At 45.4% G+C, this 16,733-nt stretch overlaps 1 protein-coding gene and 1 pseudogene across 10 annotated transcripts; both read left to right on the top strand.

Moving 5' to 3' along the window:
• Positions 1 to 45: 45 nt before the first annotated feature.
• Positions 46 to 14,521, top strand: AP4B1 (adaptor related protein complex 4 subunit beta 1). 9 transcript variants are annotated; one of them, XM_008264641.5, is made up of 11 exons: positions 46 to 188; positions 315 to 502; positions 2,144 to 2,368; positions 3,149 to 3,279; positions 3,633 to 3,780; positions 5,385 to 5,881; positions 8,278 to 8,361; positions 9,111 to 9,214; positions 12,806 to 13,013; positions 13,234 to 13,515; positions 13,782 to 14,521. In XM_008264641.5, exons 2-11 carry the CDS (start codon positions 390 to 392, stop codon positions 14,207 to 14,209), a joined length of 2,220 nt encoding a protein of 739 aa, XP_008262863.3. In that variant the 5' UTR covers positions 46 to 188; positions 315 to 389; the 3' UTR covers positions 14,210 to 14,521. The 9 variants fall into 9 exon arrangements, 6 of the variants coding, with proteins under 6 accessions (XP_008262863.3, XP_008262864.3, XP_069933941.2 ...); XM_008264642.5 differs by lacking the exon at positions 46 to 188 and having other exon boundaries at positions 363 to 502; positions 3,087 to 3,279; XR_016210721.1 differs by lacking the exon at positions 46 to 188 and having other exon boundaries at positions 369 to 502; positions 8,947 to 9,214.
• On the top strand, positions 10,515 to 12,019 carry LOC103350219 (ADP-ribosylation factor-like protein 6 pseudogene; annotated as a pseudogene). Its single transcript, XR_016236792.1, has one exon. The product of XR_016236792.1 is annotated as an ADP-ribosylation factor-like protein 6 pseudogene (transcript).
• Positions 14,522 to 16,733: the final 2,212 nt, after the last annotated feature.

A 16,733-nucleotide genomic window follows, 5' to 3' on the forward strand; every position in this document is an offset into this window, starting at 1 on the left:
AGGCAACTGCTAGAGGAGGGCCCTCCGCGAGGGGGCGGGACTTCCGCCGACAGCGCGATTGGGCCTATCGGAGCCGGCAAGAAAGGCTGGAACTGGAGAGGGCGGGGTTGTCCGCGGCGGGGTTGCAAATAGGACGCGGGGCCTAGAGGTAGCGGGTGTGATTTGTAGGCGGAGCGATCGGCCTGCAGGTGCGGGGTGAGGTCTGAAGGGCCCGGGGCGGAGGGAGGGAGCTCCCCAGGGTGCGAGGCTCCCAGGACTCGGGTTCCGGCTCCGGGGTCGGTGTCTTCTCCCTGACTGACGTTTCCTTCGTTCAGGCTCCGCATCAGGACCTGAAGGCGTCCACGCTTTGCCGGGGCGCGGTGGGAAGTGGCCCGAGACTGTTGGCGAGGATGCCGTACTTAGGCTCGGAGGACGTGGTGAAGGAGCTGAAGAAGGCTCTGTGTAACCCTCACATTCAGGCTGATAGGCTGCGCTACCGGAACGTCATCCAGCGAGTGATTAGGTACCGCCCACTGCCCCCCAGCCCCTGGGAAGGAGTGCACGCCGTCACCCGCGGCGGTTGTGCGGTGGGGGTTTCCTCCTGCTTCTCAGGAGCGTGCTGGTGGGAGAGCCCCGGGCTCAGGCTGTAACAGGCACACTGAACCGCCGACTTCCGGATCTGGGATAATGTTTAGCACAGACCTCCTTTTGTTGCTTCAGATGCCCTTGTCCTACTGCCTGCCTGGCATTTCCACCAGGATAGTTCATCAAAGGTTTGCCCAAAAGAGCACCAAGGTCCTTTCCCCCGCCCCGAACCTGCTCTTCCGCTTGTGTCTGTGTCAATGAGGGACGCCAGCCGGCCGCCTATATGAGTCAACCTTGGCACCTGAGCCTCACTTCTCTTGTCAGCTGGGATGATCTCACAGTTCTAAACATCCAGCCTCTCCGCGTCTCTCTCTTATTGGCACTGCTGGTGTTCTGGTTCAGGCCTTCATTACCAAAGCCAATTGCAATAGCTAACTAGTAGGTCACCTTGCCCCATTTAAGTCAGAATGTTTCCACTGTAACAAATCTGAACACATAATTCATGCCTACAGCTGTGGTTCACAGAATTTACTATGCACAAAAGCCCCCTCGGATGCCTTTTTAAAAATATATGTATTTTGGTCGGCGCGCGGCTCACTAGGCTAATCCTCCACCTTGCGGTGCCGGCACACGGGGTTCTAGTCCCGGTCGGGGCGCCGGATTCTGTCCCGGTTGCCCCTCTTCCAGGCCAGCTCTCTGCTGTGGCCAGGGAGTGCAGTGGAGGATGGCCCAAGTACTTGGGTCCTGCACCCCATGGGAGACCAGGATAAGTACCTGGCTCCTGCCATCGGATCAGCGCGCTGGTCGCGGTGGCCATTGGAGGGTGAACCAACGGCAAAAGGAAGACCTTTCTCTCTGTCTCTCTCTCTCACTGTCTACTCTGCCTATCAAAAAAAAAAAAATATATATATATATATGTATGTATTTTTCATCCTGTCTAACAATGGATTCTGATTTCAGTAGAGTGGGATGGAACCCAAGAATCTGTAATCTACAGAATGAGGTCCAAGCTTACTGTAAGCACCCAGCGACCACCCTGCTGATTCAGTTACTCCGAAAGAATGCAGCCTTCTTTCCCACGTTGTAGCATCGTCTCTCTGTCACATCTGCCACGAACTCCTGCTCATTCAGTCGAAGTATTACTTCCTCTGAGAAGCATTTTCTGGCTTCCTGTCTGGGTTGAACCTCTGGGTCCCCTCTGAACCTTGTAGGTTACTTTTGTTTAAATAGCTTAGCTATGGTACTATAATTAGTCTATTCTTGTCTCCCTCCTTAATAGGCTTTGGGTTTCTGGAGGCCTGAGATCATGCTCCCCTCCCCCCCCCCCCCCAAGAGTATGTCCCTAGAGTATTTTCCTGGAATGTAAGAGCTGAATTTCACTGGGATGGACTAGGCATTTAGTAAGTTTGCTGAATGAATAGAACGATGTTTATTGCAGGCCCGTGGTGTGAAGTATTGTGTGTAGACCTGTGCGCTTTCCAGGAGATCATGCACTAGCTGGAGAATGTATAAGGAGAATAGTCTTGTATGTTGGGGATTTTGCAGTTCCCTTCCTCCTGCCATGTTCTCTTGGTTTCAGGCACATGACACAGGGCTTGGACGTGTCTGGTGTTTTCATGGAAATGGTGAAGGCCAGTGCCACTGTAGATATTGTTCAGAAGAAATTGGTTTATCTGTACATGTGCACATATGCCCCCCTGAAACCAGATCTGGCGCTCCTGGCCATCAACACACTGTGCAAAGACTGCTCAGATCCTAACCCGATGGTGCGAGGGTTGGCACTACGGAGCATGTGTAGCCTCAGGTGAGCACCCTCGTCTCTACCTGGCCCTCTGTAGCTAATGAATTCAGAAGGTCACAAGGGCAGGAGCGTTTGGCCTGGTGGTTATGATACCGGCCAAGATGTCTGTATCCCACGCAAGAGTACCTGGGTTTGAGTCCTGGCTTTGGTTCCCAATTCCAGCGCCTTGCTAATGCAGTTTCTGGGAGGCACCAGGTAATGGCTCAAGTATTCGGCCCTGTCACCCACATGGAAGATCTGCATCGAGTTCCTGACTTCCAGCTTTGGACCCATCCAGCCCTGGCTGTTGCTGGCCTTTGGGAAGTAAACCAATGGACAGGAGCTCTATCTCTCTTGTTTCTCTGCCTCTGAGAAATCAAAAGAAGAAAAAAAAAAGGTCATGAGGCAGATTTTTAAGGAAGTTTATTTGAGCTCCTTAAATCTGGGGAAAACACTGCTGTACTCTGACTGAGCTCAGATTTCCAGCCATTAGTTTGGCTTCATGAACTATATCGTACAGTTTTACTAACAGGAGTTTTCCATTCTCACTCTCTGTAAAATAGTCCTTAGTTTGGTTAAAGATTTCTAAATAATCATGTGTTTGACTTTTTTTGCTGTTTGTGCAGTATCATTTCAAATGAAGAGTCAAGTGATAGCCTTTTAAGTTTGGTAGAGGCTTTCTCTATTTCTACATTATCTGATAGATGCAAATTCAAACATCTACTAAACTTTTTGTTAACAGGAGCTTAATTTTGTCAAAACTAGCATTTCAGAATCTGGCTGACTCCAGAATGTATTTGTTAGGATGCCTGGTGTGCAGGAATATATCCAACAGCCCATTCTCAATGGTCTACGAGATAAGGCTTCGTATGTCAGGAGGGTAGCAGTCCTTGGCTGTGCCAAGATGCACAATCTTCACGGAGACTCTGAAGTGGGTAAGTTCAGTATAATCCATTGTGATCAATATTTATTTGTGCTCCATTATATATATGACATTTTAAAACACGGTAGTTGTTTGGTAGAAGTTAACGTGGCTCTACTTTGTATATATCTTTTTAAAGTAGGATATAGTGCTTGGTATTTTCTGAGACGAGAGAAGTGCTTTCTTGCTTTCTTTGGGGGCCAAGTAAGATCATTTGCATTAGCTACTTAGGACCATCTAGAGTGTTTTTGGTTGTTGTTGTTTGTTTGCCTTTGTCATTTTTATAGCAGAGAAGTTCAGCTGTCATTGTGAGGAGCTGTTAACATGTTCCTTCCATGTCTGAGATCTTTGTTCTTTTTTTAATAGATGGTGCCCTGGTAAATGAGTTATACAGTTTGCTGCGTGACCAGGATCCAATTGTGGTTGTGAACTGCCTGAGGTCCCTAGAGGAAATTCTGAAACAGGAAGGAGGAGTGGTCATCAATAAGCCCATCGCCCACCATCTCTTAAATCGGTTTGCCTTTTTTTTTTTTTAAGATTTATTTATTTATTTGAAAGGCAGAGCTATAGAGAGGCAGAGGCAGAAGGAGAGAGAGAGAGAGAAAGAGAGAGAGGGAGAGAGGGAGAGAGGGAGGGAGGGAGAGGGGAGAGACATCTTCGATCCACAAGTTCACTCCCCAGATGGCTGCAATGGCTGGAGATCAGCTGATCCGAAGCCAAGCTTCTTCTGGGTCTCCCACATGGGTACGGGGCCCAAGGACTTGGGCCATATTCTGCTACTTTCCCAGGCCACAGCAGAGAGCTGCACTGGAGGTGGAGCAGTCAGGTCTCAAACAGGTGCCAATATGGGATGCTGGCACTGCAGGCGGTAGCTTTACCCACTAAGCCACAGCACCAGCCCCCCCACCCCACTTTTTTTTAAGATGTATTTATTTGAAAGGCAGAACTAGGGAGAAATAGATCTTCCATCTGCTGGTTCATTCCCCAAATGGCTGAAATAGCTGGAGCTGGGTCGATCTGAAGCCAGGAGATAGGAGCTTCTTTTGGGTCTCCCACATGGGTACAGGGCCCAAGTCCTTGGGCCATCTTCTGCTGTTTTCCCAGGCACATGAGCAGGGAGCTGGATTGGAAGTGGAGTAGCTGGGACTCAAACTGATACCCGTTTGGGATACTAGCACTGTAGGCAGTGACTTTACCTGTTACGCCACAGTGCCGGCCCCCTCAGTGCTCTTTTTCTGATGAGATCCACATCCCAGTGGGACCTCATTGATGTATTAAATTAAGGACAAGCCTTGAACAATTTCTGTAGGGTAGAAAATAAAGTTAACAATTTTTAGCTTCCTCCTATTTCACTGAGAGTTTACATTTGCCTCAGTTTCTCATGTTAATATCAAGATGACAGTTCTAGCCTTCTCCACAGTCATGTCCCCCAACTAAGCCATTTACAGTGTCTTAAAATAAAGACAATTCAGTATATACTGATCATGTCTTTGGCCTTACATGAGTGGGCATTTGTATTGTCAACTCATCTTGGAATTTAAAGCCTATTTTGTGTGAACTTTAGTACATAAAAAGAATGATTCAGGGGCAGGCATTAGGATACAGTAGGTTAAGCCACCCCTTGGGATACCCGTATCCCATATAGGAATGCCAGTTTAAGTTCTGACTACTCTGTTTCCAATCCAGCTTCCTGCTAATGCAACTAGGAAGACTGCAAATGATGGCTCAAGTGCTTGGGCTCCTGCCGTCCATGTGGGTGCCTGACTTCAACCTGGCTCAGCACTGGCTATTGTGATCATTTAGGAAGTGAACTGGTAAATAGAAGATTGATCTCTATCTCTCCCTCTCCCTCTTTCTCTCTCCTGTTTTGCAAGTATATGAAAATAAATAAGCATTTTTTTAAAGAAATGATAAACCAGCCAAGGATAAGCATTGGTAGACATCTTTTGTAGGGAATAAACATCAGCAATTTTTTTAAAGGAATGATTCAATTATGACAAGCCTTATTTTTAAAAATTCTCCCCTTGTTATGATGAGCAGCTGACTAAGGTGACAGTAGCATCGAGATTGGCCTAATTTTGTTGCTAAAGTAGTACTTTCGTTTTGTTTTTTGGACAGAATGTCAAAACTGGACCAGTGGGGCCAAGCTGAAGTGCTGCACTTTCTGCTGCGCTACCAGCCCCGCAGTGAGGAGGAGCTGTTTGACATCCTCAACCTGTTGGACAGCTTTCTCAAGAGCAGCAGTGCAGGTGTGGTGATGGGGGCCGCCAAACTCTTCCTGATCTTGGCAAAAAAGTTCCCTCACGTCCAGACCGACGTGCTTGTGCGAGTCAAGGGACCTTTGCTGGCTGCCTGTTCTTCCGAGAGCCGTGAGCTCTGTTTCGCTGCCCTGTGTCATGTGCGCCAGATCCTGCACAGCCTGCCAGGTCACTTTAGCAGCCAGTACAAAAAGTTCTTTTGCTCCTATTCGGAGCCCCACTACATTAAGCTGCAGAAAGTGGAGGTGCTGTGCGAGCTGGTGAACGACGAGAACGTGCAGCAGGTGCTGGAGGAACTGCGAGGGTACTGCACGGATGTGTCTGCTGACTTTGCCCAGGCTGCCATCTTCGCTATAGGTGGGTGTCTACTACTGTTCTCTTTCTCTCTCCCTGTCTCTCTCTCTCTCTCTCTTTAAGATTTATTTATTTGGAAGAGTTACAGAGAGGCAGAGACAGAGTGAGAGAGAGAGAGGTCTCCCACCTGCTGGTTCACTCCCCAGAGGGCTGCAACAGCCGGAGCTGCAACGATCCAAAGCCAGGAGTTTCTTCCGGATCTCCCACGTGGGTGCAGGGATCCAAGGACTTGGGCCATCTTTTACTGCTTTCCCAGGCCACAGCAGAGAGCTGGATCAGAAGTGGAGCAACTGGGACCCAAACCGGCACCCATATGGGATGCTGGCACTGCAGGTGGCGGCTTTACCTGCTACGCCACAGCACCAGCCCCTACTTTTCTCTCTGAGACCTCAGCCCAGCCATCTAGAAAGCAGGAGTCAGAGGAGCCATAGAGAGCAAAAGGGAACAAACTTTGTCTCAGAGACAAAGTACCATGCACCAAAGAATGGAGTCAGTGATTACAGCAAGGTGGAAGGCAGATTTTGATTTTTGGTTTTTGGTCAAGATGGATGTTGTCATTATCTTCCAGGATATAGAGTATATTACTAGAATTCACATTGTCTTTTGTTGTCTTCCATCTAAAATTTTTTTCCTATATATAATTTTCCCACAAGAAAAATGGGAAAAGTGAACAAATGTTATTAGTTTTACTTTATTTTATTTTTTAAAGATTTATTTGTTTATTTTGAAAGAGTTATGGAGAGTGAGAGATAGAGAAAGAGGATCTTCTGTCTGCTGATTCACTCCCCAAATGGCCGCAATACCGGGGCTGGGCCAGGCAGAAGCCAGGAGCTTCTTCCAGGTCTCCCACGTGGGTGTCAGGGGCCTAGGCACTCAGGCCATCAGCAGGGAGTTAGCTCAGATGTGGCGCAGTGCCTATACAGGATGCTGGCATCACAGGTGGTTGCTTTACCTGCTACACCACAACGACAACCCTTTAGCTTCATTTTAAAGCTAAAATCAGGCACAAAGAAATGTTAATAAATTGCCATATATTCCTGAACTTGGACCGGAACCTGGCTTTCCGGACTCAAAGACCAATGCCAATTCACCATTTATTGAGCTTTTACTATGTATTGTGTTGAGTATAGCCAACAGAATACTTCCTAAATCTATGAGAGACTTTTTCATACTACTACTCTGAATGGAGTTTAAAAGACTAGAGAGGTTCAAAAAATGAAAGCAACTGGGGAACTAAGTTTTGATGGTCTTCAGGTGGAGGAGGAGGAAGAACACTTATACTTGGGGTAAAGTATGCTGCTTTTTAGGAGCAGAGAAGAGGGAACACAGAAGAGAGTAGAAACCCTTAGAGTCAGGAGACTGCTGCAGTGGTCCCCAGCAGCAGGCGTATTCCTAGAGAAGAAATTGTCCTTGCAAGGACAATTGTCCTTGCCTCAGACCTGACTGCCGTGTACAGATACCTTTGCTACTGTAAGTTTGTTCATGGGACAATCTTCAACATGAAAACTTCTCTTGCTATGAACTTCCCATTTTCTGCTTTTAACAATAGTTTTTTTAAAAAGATTTATTTATTTGAGAGGCTGAGTCACATAGAAAGGAAGTGAAAGCCAGAGATCTCCATTCACTGGTTCATTCCCCAAATGGCCACAATGGCCAGGGCTGGGCTGGACCAAAGCCAGGAGCCAGGTGCTTCTTCCCAGTCTCTTATGTGGATGCAGGGGCCTAAGCACTTAGGCCATCATCTGCTGCTTTCAAGGCACGTTACCAGGGAGCTGGATCAGAAGCAGAGCAGCCAAGACTCAAACCAGCCCCCATATGGAATGCTGACGTGGCAGGCGGCAGCTTAATCCATTGTGCCACAATGTTGGATCCCAACAGAATTAATTTTAAAGTTTGTTTTATACCAAACTTAGATTCCTCTTTTTTTTTTTTTTTTAAGATTTTTATTTATTTATTTGAAAGGCAGAGTTACAGAAAGGCAGAGGCAGAGAGAGAGAGGTCTTCCATCCTCTGATTAACTCCCCAAGTGGCTGCAACGGCTGGAGCTGGGCTAATCCAAAGCCAGAAGCCAGGAGCTTCTTCCAGGTCTCCCACATGGATGCAGGGGGCCAAGGACTTGGGTTATCTTCCACTGCTTTTCCAGGCCAAAGCAGAGAGCTGGATTGGAAGTGGAGCAGCCAGGACTCGAACCAGCACCCACATGGGGTGCCGGCACTGCAGATGGCTGCTTTACTCACTCTGCCACAGTGCCAGCCCCCTAGATTCCTCTTAGTTCATCAAGTAAGGGGTAATTTTTTTAAAAAGATATCTCTGGTCCTCTTTGTCTTTGGTGGAAAATGATCTTAGAGAAAGGTGCTAGTATTTGGCTTACTGATTTTCTGTTTTTCCTTCTCTGGAAGGTAACATTGCCAGGACTTACACAGATCAGTGCGTACAGATTCTTACAGAACTGTTGGAGCTGCGACAAGAGCACATTACCACAGGTAATAGCTATCTTTCTAGAATTTTTTTTGGCGGGAGCAGGGGGTTATCAACTGGGCAATTATAGTTGCTGAAAAGATATTTGTTGTTGAATGACTATTAATAGAAGGGTTTTCCTTGTATCATCTTGTGGTGTTGTCAGAGAAGTATATGACATATAGAGCTAGTAGAGTAGAGAATCTTCAGGGTGCCTTGGTCTGCAGGGCTATTCTATAGATGAAGGAGGGTATAATTTTCCCCACCTTTACCGCTCTTTTTGCTCTATGACATTATACAATAGGCAGTGGCTTCCAGGGCGGGAACTATGGTGAGACAAGCAAAGTGCGTAGAATGCCAGTGAAAGAAGGTGCTTGGTAGGGAGGCACCGGTGCAGGTGCAGCCATGCGTGTCTTGGACTTTGCACCTTAGACACCTCACTTGTCTCACCAGAGTCCCAGTCCTGGTGGCTTCATTAATACTGTCTTCAAAGTATCTCTTTACAGCAACACTGTCCTGCAGTTCGCATATAGCTGTACATTTCATGAAGTGCTTTCCCACACATTAGTTCATCTGTCCTCATCTCAATCTAATAACAACATCCATTCCAGATATTATTGCCCATGTCATACATTTCTCAGATGTTCATTGCCTACCCTGCAAAACCCATGTCACTGAAGATCATCAGACATCAAGTCTAAATGCCTGACTCTTGTGATTCCTGCCTGCGTGGAGGTTCTAATCCTGTACTCTTCTGCCCTGGGCCGTGTTGCAGTGGTGGTGCAGACTTTCCGAGACCTGGTTTGGTTGTGTCCTCAGTGTACCGAAGCTGTGTGTCGGGCCCTGCCTGGCTGTGAAGAGCACATTCAAGACAGTGAGGTAGACTGCTACTCACTTGGACTTTTAGGTAGAGGGGGAATGCATGGGACTCGGCCCTCCAAGATGGAATCCAATTCTTCTCTCAGAAGTGGAAAACTCTTAGAACTGACTGCCAACTCACATTCTCTTTTGGATGTGGATAGCATATAAATTATGAAAAGAGGTTTAATATTATTATTACAATTCTTTATACCATTATTTTCTCTTTCAAAAATATTTTTATTTGAAAGGCAGAGTTAGAGAGAGAGGGAAAAACAGAAAAACAGATCTTCTATCTGCTGATTCACTCCCCAAGTAGCTGCCATGGCTGGGGCTAGGCCAGGCTGACGCTGGGAACCTAGAACTCTACCCAGGTCTCCAACGTGGGTGGCAGGGACCCACTTGGGTCATCTTCCACTGCTTTTCCAGGTGCATTAGCAGGGATCTGGATTGGAAGTGGAGCAGCCAGGACTCAAACCACTCATATGGGATGCCAGTGTTACAGGTAGCGGCTTAGCTTGCTGTGTCACTACACTGGCCCTAGCCATTGTTTTCTTGAACAATTTCTAGCTAGAGGTTGAGACCATGAAGTTTATGACTAGAATCAGAACCAGAATCATCTGTGAAAGTTATACAAAGATTTGGCTTCACCATGGATTTAGAGATATAAATATTGCAGCAGATGGATATAGAGAGCTTTTTAAAAATTATTTATTTGAAAATGAGAGGTGAGGGGTGGAGTAGAAGAACAACAGAGTGAGAGAAACACAGAAACAGAGAACTTCATCTGCTGTTTCACTCCCCAGATGTCCACAACAGTTGGGGCTGGGCCAGGCTGAAACCAGGAACTCAATCCTGGCTTCCCATGAGGGTGGCAAGGACCCAAGCACTTGGACCATTACCTACTGCTTTCCAGGGTGCACATTAGCAGGAAGCTGGAATAAGAAAAAAGCTGAAGACGGCAAGGTCCCTCACAAGAAACTGGCAGCTTGCCCAGCTCTCCTAGCCTTTGCTCACCTCCTGCCCCTCTTTAATAGTTGCTCAGCGTGCATCTGGCCTTTTACACCGGAGCTTTTCAACCCCAGCTGCCAGAACACTGCTAATACTCCTAAAGAGGCGAGGCTTCGGGACCGGAAGAAGCTTTTGTTGCCACTGATGCCCTGCCCTGGGGGGGGGGAGGGTTGCCAGTTGCTCCAGCTTGTAGAGGTGGTATTAGTCAGGACTGGCGATCTTTTGTAGAGGCATAGCGACAAAGGTTGAGGGAGCCCCTGCACCAGATTCCCTTTCCAGAGACGGATACAAGTGACTGCGTCCGTTCTGTTCCGCACCAGCTCCCGGGCCGGTCAAGCCGACCTCAAAGACCTGGTGGTTTGTCATATTTGAATCACGTTATGGGCTGCTAGACAAACTTTCAGGCTTGCTTGGCCTGAAGAAGGAGGTTCATGTTTTGTGCCTCAGTCTGGATAATAGTGGCAAAACAACAATCATCAACAAACTTCAACCTTCAGGTGCTCAATCTCAAGATACAGTTCCAATGATAGGATTCAGGATACAATCCAATGATAGGATTTTCAGTAGAGAAATTCAAATCATCCAGTTTATTTTTTACAGTGCTTGACACGTAAGCTCAAGGAGGATACAGAAATCTCTGGGAACACTGGTATAAAGAAGGACAAGCCATTATCTTTGTCATTGATAGTAGTGGTAAGTTAAGAATGGTTGTGGCCAAAGAAGAACTTGATTACTCTTCTGAATCATGCAGATATTAAACATCATCGAATTCCAATCTTACTCTTTACAAACAAAATGGATCTTAGAGATGCAGTGACCTCTGTGAAAGTGTCTCAGTTGCTGTGTTTAGAGAACATAAAAAATAAACCATGACACATTTGTGCTAGTGATGCCATAAAAGGAGAAGGCTTGCAGGAAGGTGTAGACTGGCTTCAAGATCAGACCCAGGCTGTAAAGACGTAAAGCGATAGTATTTGGAAACCTCAAAAACTTTGACTTCAAGGAATATTCTAAGGCTAACTGAATACCTTACATTTTTAAAAAAAATGTGTGTGCATCCAAGAGTGTTCTGTAATGTTCTGCTTGCATTTATGGACTCTGGATGACCTTTTTAAGAACATAAGGCTTCAGGTATGCTAGTGTGACCATTAATTATATGAAAATTAAATCTTCCCTCAAAAGGATTCTGTAGAATTACCTACTTCTTGTTCAAGATGTCCATTTTATTATAATTAGGATGCTTAAAATCAGAGTTATAAGCCAAGCCATCTCAGTATTTCATCATGATTTATGGTATCTTGTAATATATTTTATCTTTTAATTGTCTTCAAAAATTTAGTTTATGGCATAACTTTGCAGTATGAATTGTGCATATGAAAAAGAACTTGAAATATTTATAAGGGACTTGGTAATTAATATAAAATTTTTACTGTGTATCATTATCAATAAAATATAAAATGAAGTTTTTTTTTAAAAACAGAGCCAGCATCTAGTGTAGCCGGTGTAGCCACCACCCACCATGCTGGCATCCCATATAGGTGTCAGTTCGTGTTCTGGCTGCTTCACTTCTGATACAGCTCTCTGCTAGTGGCCTGGGAAAAAAGCAGAAGATGGTACAAGTGTTTGGGCCCCTGCATCCACATGGGAGACTCAGATGAAGCTCCTGGCCTCTGGCTTCAGCCTGGCTTAGCTCTGGCCATTGTGGCCATCTTGGGAGTGAACAAGCAGATGAAGATCTCACTTTCCCTCTGACTTTCAAATAAATAAATAAGTGTTTTGTTGTTGTTGTTTTTAAAAAAAGAAAAAAGAAAAAGAGCAGAGCCAAGACTGGAATCCAGCAACCCCAATATGGAATGCATTCATCGTAAACAGCACACCACATGCCTTCCCCCAGAGAGATTTTTTTAAGACGCTTTGGGGCTGGCTTTGTGGTATAATGGGTTAAGCTGCTGCCTACAAGATCCACATTGCACAAGGGTTCTAGTTTGAGTCCTGGAAGCTGCACTTCCAATCCAGCTCCCTGTTAAAATGCCTGGGAAAGCAGCAGAAGATGGCCCAAGTGCTTGGGCCCCTGCACTCATGTGGGAGACCCAGAGGAAGCTTCTAACTGCTGGCTCCCAGCTCCTGGCTTCATCCTGGCCTAGCCCTGGTCATTGTGGCCATTTGGGGAGTGAACTAGCAAATGGAAGATTTCTCTGTCTCTCACTCTTTCTGTAACTTTGCCTTTCAAATAAATAAAATAAATCCTAAAAAAAAAAAAATGCACTGTAGGTTAATAACCTTACAAAAAAAATTGAGAAGTTCTTTTAGGAGCTGCCGCTGAAACACTAAACCCCAAATTGGGTCAGAGGCCCTAAAGCAAAAAGAAGCCTGGTTATTGCTTAATCAAGTAGGTTATAAAAGTTTTGAGTTTCCTCTTTTGCGTTAGAATTTCATTCCTGTTTGTTGTAGAGTATAGCGATCAATACACTATAAGTTGAAGTAAATTAAAGATTATATCTCTTCTGGCATTAGGGGGAAAGCAAACCTGTAATCCTCTACTGTCTCCTGTGTTTGGATAGCCACGTACTGAGCTTCTGTTCTTACTCTCTCGTTCTCTAGGGCAAGCAGGCTCTTATTTGGCTACTTGGAGTCCATGGGGAAAGAATCCCCAATGCTCCTTATGTGTTAGAGGACTTTGTAGAGAATGTGAAGTCAGAGACGTTCCCAGCTGTTAAGATGGAGCTCCTCACAGCACTACTGCGCCTCTTCCTCTCCCGACCTGCTGAGTGCCAGGACATGCTGGGGCGTTTGTTACATTACTGCATAGGTAGGTTTTTCAAAAGAAAATAGTACTTGCCTTGATGCCTCTTAAAGTTCTCACAGTTTTTGTTGTTCTGTGAGTCATATCTTGGACCTGAGAAAAATAATGTTCATGCTTTCTAGACTTTTTTTCCCTTTTTCATTTTTTTCCTCCCTTTATGATTGGCACAAGGGTAAAAGGAGAGTGTTTTTGTTTTTAGTTAACTTAGTCTGTTGTCTTACCTCAGAGGAAGAAAAGGATATGGCCGTGCGAGACCGTGGTCTCTTCTGTTATCGCCTCCTCTTGGCTGGCGTTGATGAGGCTAAGCGGATCCTGTGTAGCCCGAAGTCTGACCCTTCTCTTCGTCTTCTGGAGGATCAGGCAGAAAGACCTGTGAACAGCTGGGCCGCAGACTTCAACACGCTGGTGCCAGTGTATGGCAAAGCCCGCTGGGCAGTGATCTCTAAATGCCAGGGACCAGAGCGTTGTGGCCCAGAGCTTCCCAACACTGCGTCATTTGCCACATCAGGTAAAAGTGGCCCTTTACCTTATCTCTATCATGCTAAGTCTTTATCTGTCTCAATGACTGGTAGAAAGTGGAGTTCCCTAGCTAAATATCAGAGTGTTACCTGAATTTGAAGCCTTTGTAAACAAGAAGGAAGTTCATCCTTGGTTATTTAAGCCATTTCTCCAAAGACAGATTCAGATTTTGAATCTTTGAGAATGTAGATTTAAAAATGTAGCTCTTATTATAGATGCAGAACATCTCTCACACACGCTTTCCAACTCTTTCAGGACCCCTGATTCCTGAAGAGGACAAGGAGAGGGGACAAGATCTCCCTGATTCTGGAGCCCTCATGCTTGTCCCCGACTGCCAGCTTACTGCCGAGTATTTTGAGAAAACCTGGCTGAGCCTCCAAGTTGCTCATCAGCAAGTGCTGCCTTGGCAGGGAGCAGTCCATCCTGACACCTTCCAGATGGCTCTACAAGTAGTAAACATCCAGACCATCGCCATGAGCAGGGCTGGGGCCCAGCCCTGGAAAGCCTACCTCAGCGCTCAGGATGACACTGGCTGTCTCTTCCTAACAGAACTGCTCTTGGAGCCCAAGACCTCGGAAATGCAGGTCTCAGTGAAACAGAGTGAGGCAAGGACTGAGACGCTGAACAGTTTTATGTCTGTATTAGAAACTGTGATTGGAACGATTGGAGATCTAAAGTCCTGACAGATCCTTGCCACTTTTCCTGAACGAGACAGACAGCTCGCAGAGTTCCTTATCTCTGTCGTCAGAGCTGCTTGCAAGTCAGATCGTATCAGAGGCAAAGGAGGATGGGAAATCTAGGAATCAGGAGTCTTAGATTTTAGTCCAAAGACTGTTGACTTATTCCTTTCATACCCTTGGTGATTGGCCCCATTTTTTAATGATGGTGTTACAAAGCTCAGTGTTGGGAAGAGGGTGAGGTTGGGATTGGGGGGTCTTTCCGAATCTGTTTTAAGGACTGTGTTACTAATTAAAGATGGCTGCTCTCTGTGGAAACTGATAGGAGTCATCATTTGTGGGGCTCGTCTTTCTGGCCACTCCCCAAACACCCTCTCTCCTGGCAGAAGCAAACCGCTTGCAGTTTGCTCTGTGCACCAGGCTCGCTCTCACCTCTGTGCTTTATCATTTGCTTTTATTTCTTTCCCAGAACATCTCCTCACCCTCATATCTTGTTTAGTCCACACCCAGTGTGTCTTTCAGTGTTAAGCTCATTGATGAGCTCCTTCCAGAAGCTTGCTATGACCCTACTGTCCTCATTAAGGAGCCTGTTCAAGCTCTTACAGCAGCCAGTGTATCCCTCTCGCAGTACTATTAGAATCATTTTGTCATTCGTCCTCACCTTGTGTTTTATTCCTCACTTGACCACATTAATACATTAATCTTGAAACTTAACAGCAAGAGCTGATATTGCAAAATGATGATAATTAAGAGAATCTAGAACAGGGAAATATTAAATTACAGTTGAGATGAATTAGGAATGGGGAAATAGACACATGTTCAGGCTGTAAGGGCCTACATAGATGATAGAGTGGAACCTCACATTTGACTCTACAGGTGATTTGGCACCTTTAGAGTGAAGAAAACAGCTATAAAATTGTCATCAGAGAGGAAGAAATACTCCAACTTTAATTTCTTTAAGAAAACTGCATGCTTCACAAAGCTGGCAGTAAGTGTTATATGTATGTGATCTACGGGAAGTTGGTAAAGGGTTTTATATGACTATTTCTTACCAGTGTTCTTCAGTGAAAGCAGAGTATAATTTTAACATGGAGCATAAGTAAGGCATTTCTCCAAGGACTTAGGATAATATGCTCCAAGTAGATAGCCTTCATCATCCAGCTTCTACTACCCAGATACATAGATGGACTGCATAGCTTTCAGATAATGTTTGACCCATCACTGTCGGCTAGGCTCTTCCCAGGAGCAGATAACAGACAGCTGTGACTTTTCTAGTTGTTTCCCAGAGTCTTCCGCACCGGACAACTACTAAGGATGATGAATATGTTTGTTTCTCTCCATCTCCACAGTGCCTACCTGTTTGTCGAGTGGCTATAAGTTAATTAGATTCTGGTGGTGTTTTGAGATTGGTATTTCAAGTATGTTTTATTATATTATATCCACTATACAGAAAATAATGGGATCCCATCTAGGCAGATTTTCTTAAAAATGACAAAATTGACATTTGGGCTAGATAATTCTTTGTTGTACAGGGCTTTCCTGTGCACTGTGATTATTTACAGCGTCTCTGGTTTCTGCCTGCTGGATGCCTGTCAAAACCCCAGGCATGTCAACAAAAAATGGCTCCAGATGTTGCCAAAGATCCCCTGGGTGGGCACCACTGCCCCTGTTTGAGAACCATGGTCTAGCTAGCAGCTGCAAAGGGAGTGATCAGAACAGCTTCAGAATTGCTTTGCCATGTTTTTATTTGTTCAGTTAAGCCCATAAATGTTTAAGTAGGTACTAAAAGAAATGAAACTGAAGTGTTAAGAGCTTCCAACTTAAAGTATGACAAGGGAACAGAATGTAGGTGGTGGAAATTGAATAAATTAATTGGCTTTTTTTAAAGACTACCAATATGACTGAAATGTCAACCTAAAGAAAATTAGGTATGGCTCAGCAATTTTGAATAAATAATGTTATCAAAGTGGTCTAAACTATTAGAGCTCTTAGGAGACTTATGTTTGGTGCCAGCATTGTAGCTCAGAGGGTTAAGCCACTACTTGCAAGGCCAGCATCTCATGTCAGTGCTGGTTTAGATGCCAGCTGTTCTGCCTCTGATCCAGCTCCCTGCTAGTATGGAAAGCAGCAGAGGATGGCCCAGGTGCTTGGACCCTTGCCACCCATGTAGGAGACCAGGATGGAGTTCCAGGCTCCAGGCTTTGGCCTGGGCCAGCCCTGCTGTTGCTGACATTTGGGGAGTGAACCAGCAGATGGAAGATTTCTCTCTTCTCTCTCTCTCTCGCTCCTGCCTTTAAAATAAATAAATCTTTAAAAAAAAAAAAGAAAATTAAGTTCTACTTAGTTGCTTTTTTTTTTTTTTGTAATGTAAGGCATAACTAGCAGAATATGAAATTGTTGCTTTTGGAAACTATGCTTTTTTTTAAAGATTTATTTTATTTATTTGAAAGAGTTATAGAGATAGAGACAGAGAGAGTAGTCTTCCATCCGCTGGTTCACTCCCCAGATAGCCGCAACAGTCGGAGCTGCG

Source organism: Oryctolagus cuniculus, chromosome 7, assembly GCF_051225735.1.
Source record: "Oryctolagus cuniculus isolate XC-2025 breed Fujian yellow rabbit chromosome 7, ASM5122573v1, whole genome shotgun sequence".
Classification (NCBI taxonomy): domain Eukaryota; kingdom Metazoa; phylum Chordata; class Mammalia; order Lagomorpha; family Leporidae; genus Oryctolagus; species Oryctolagus cuniculus.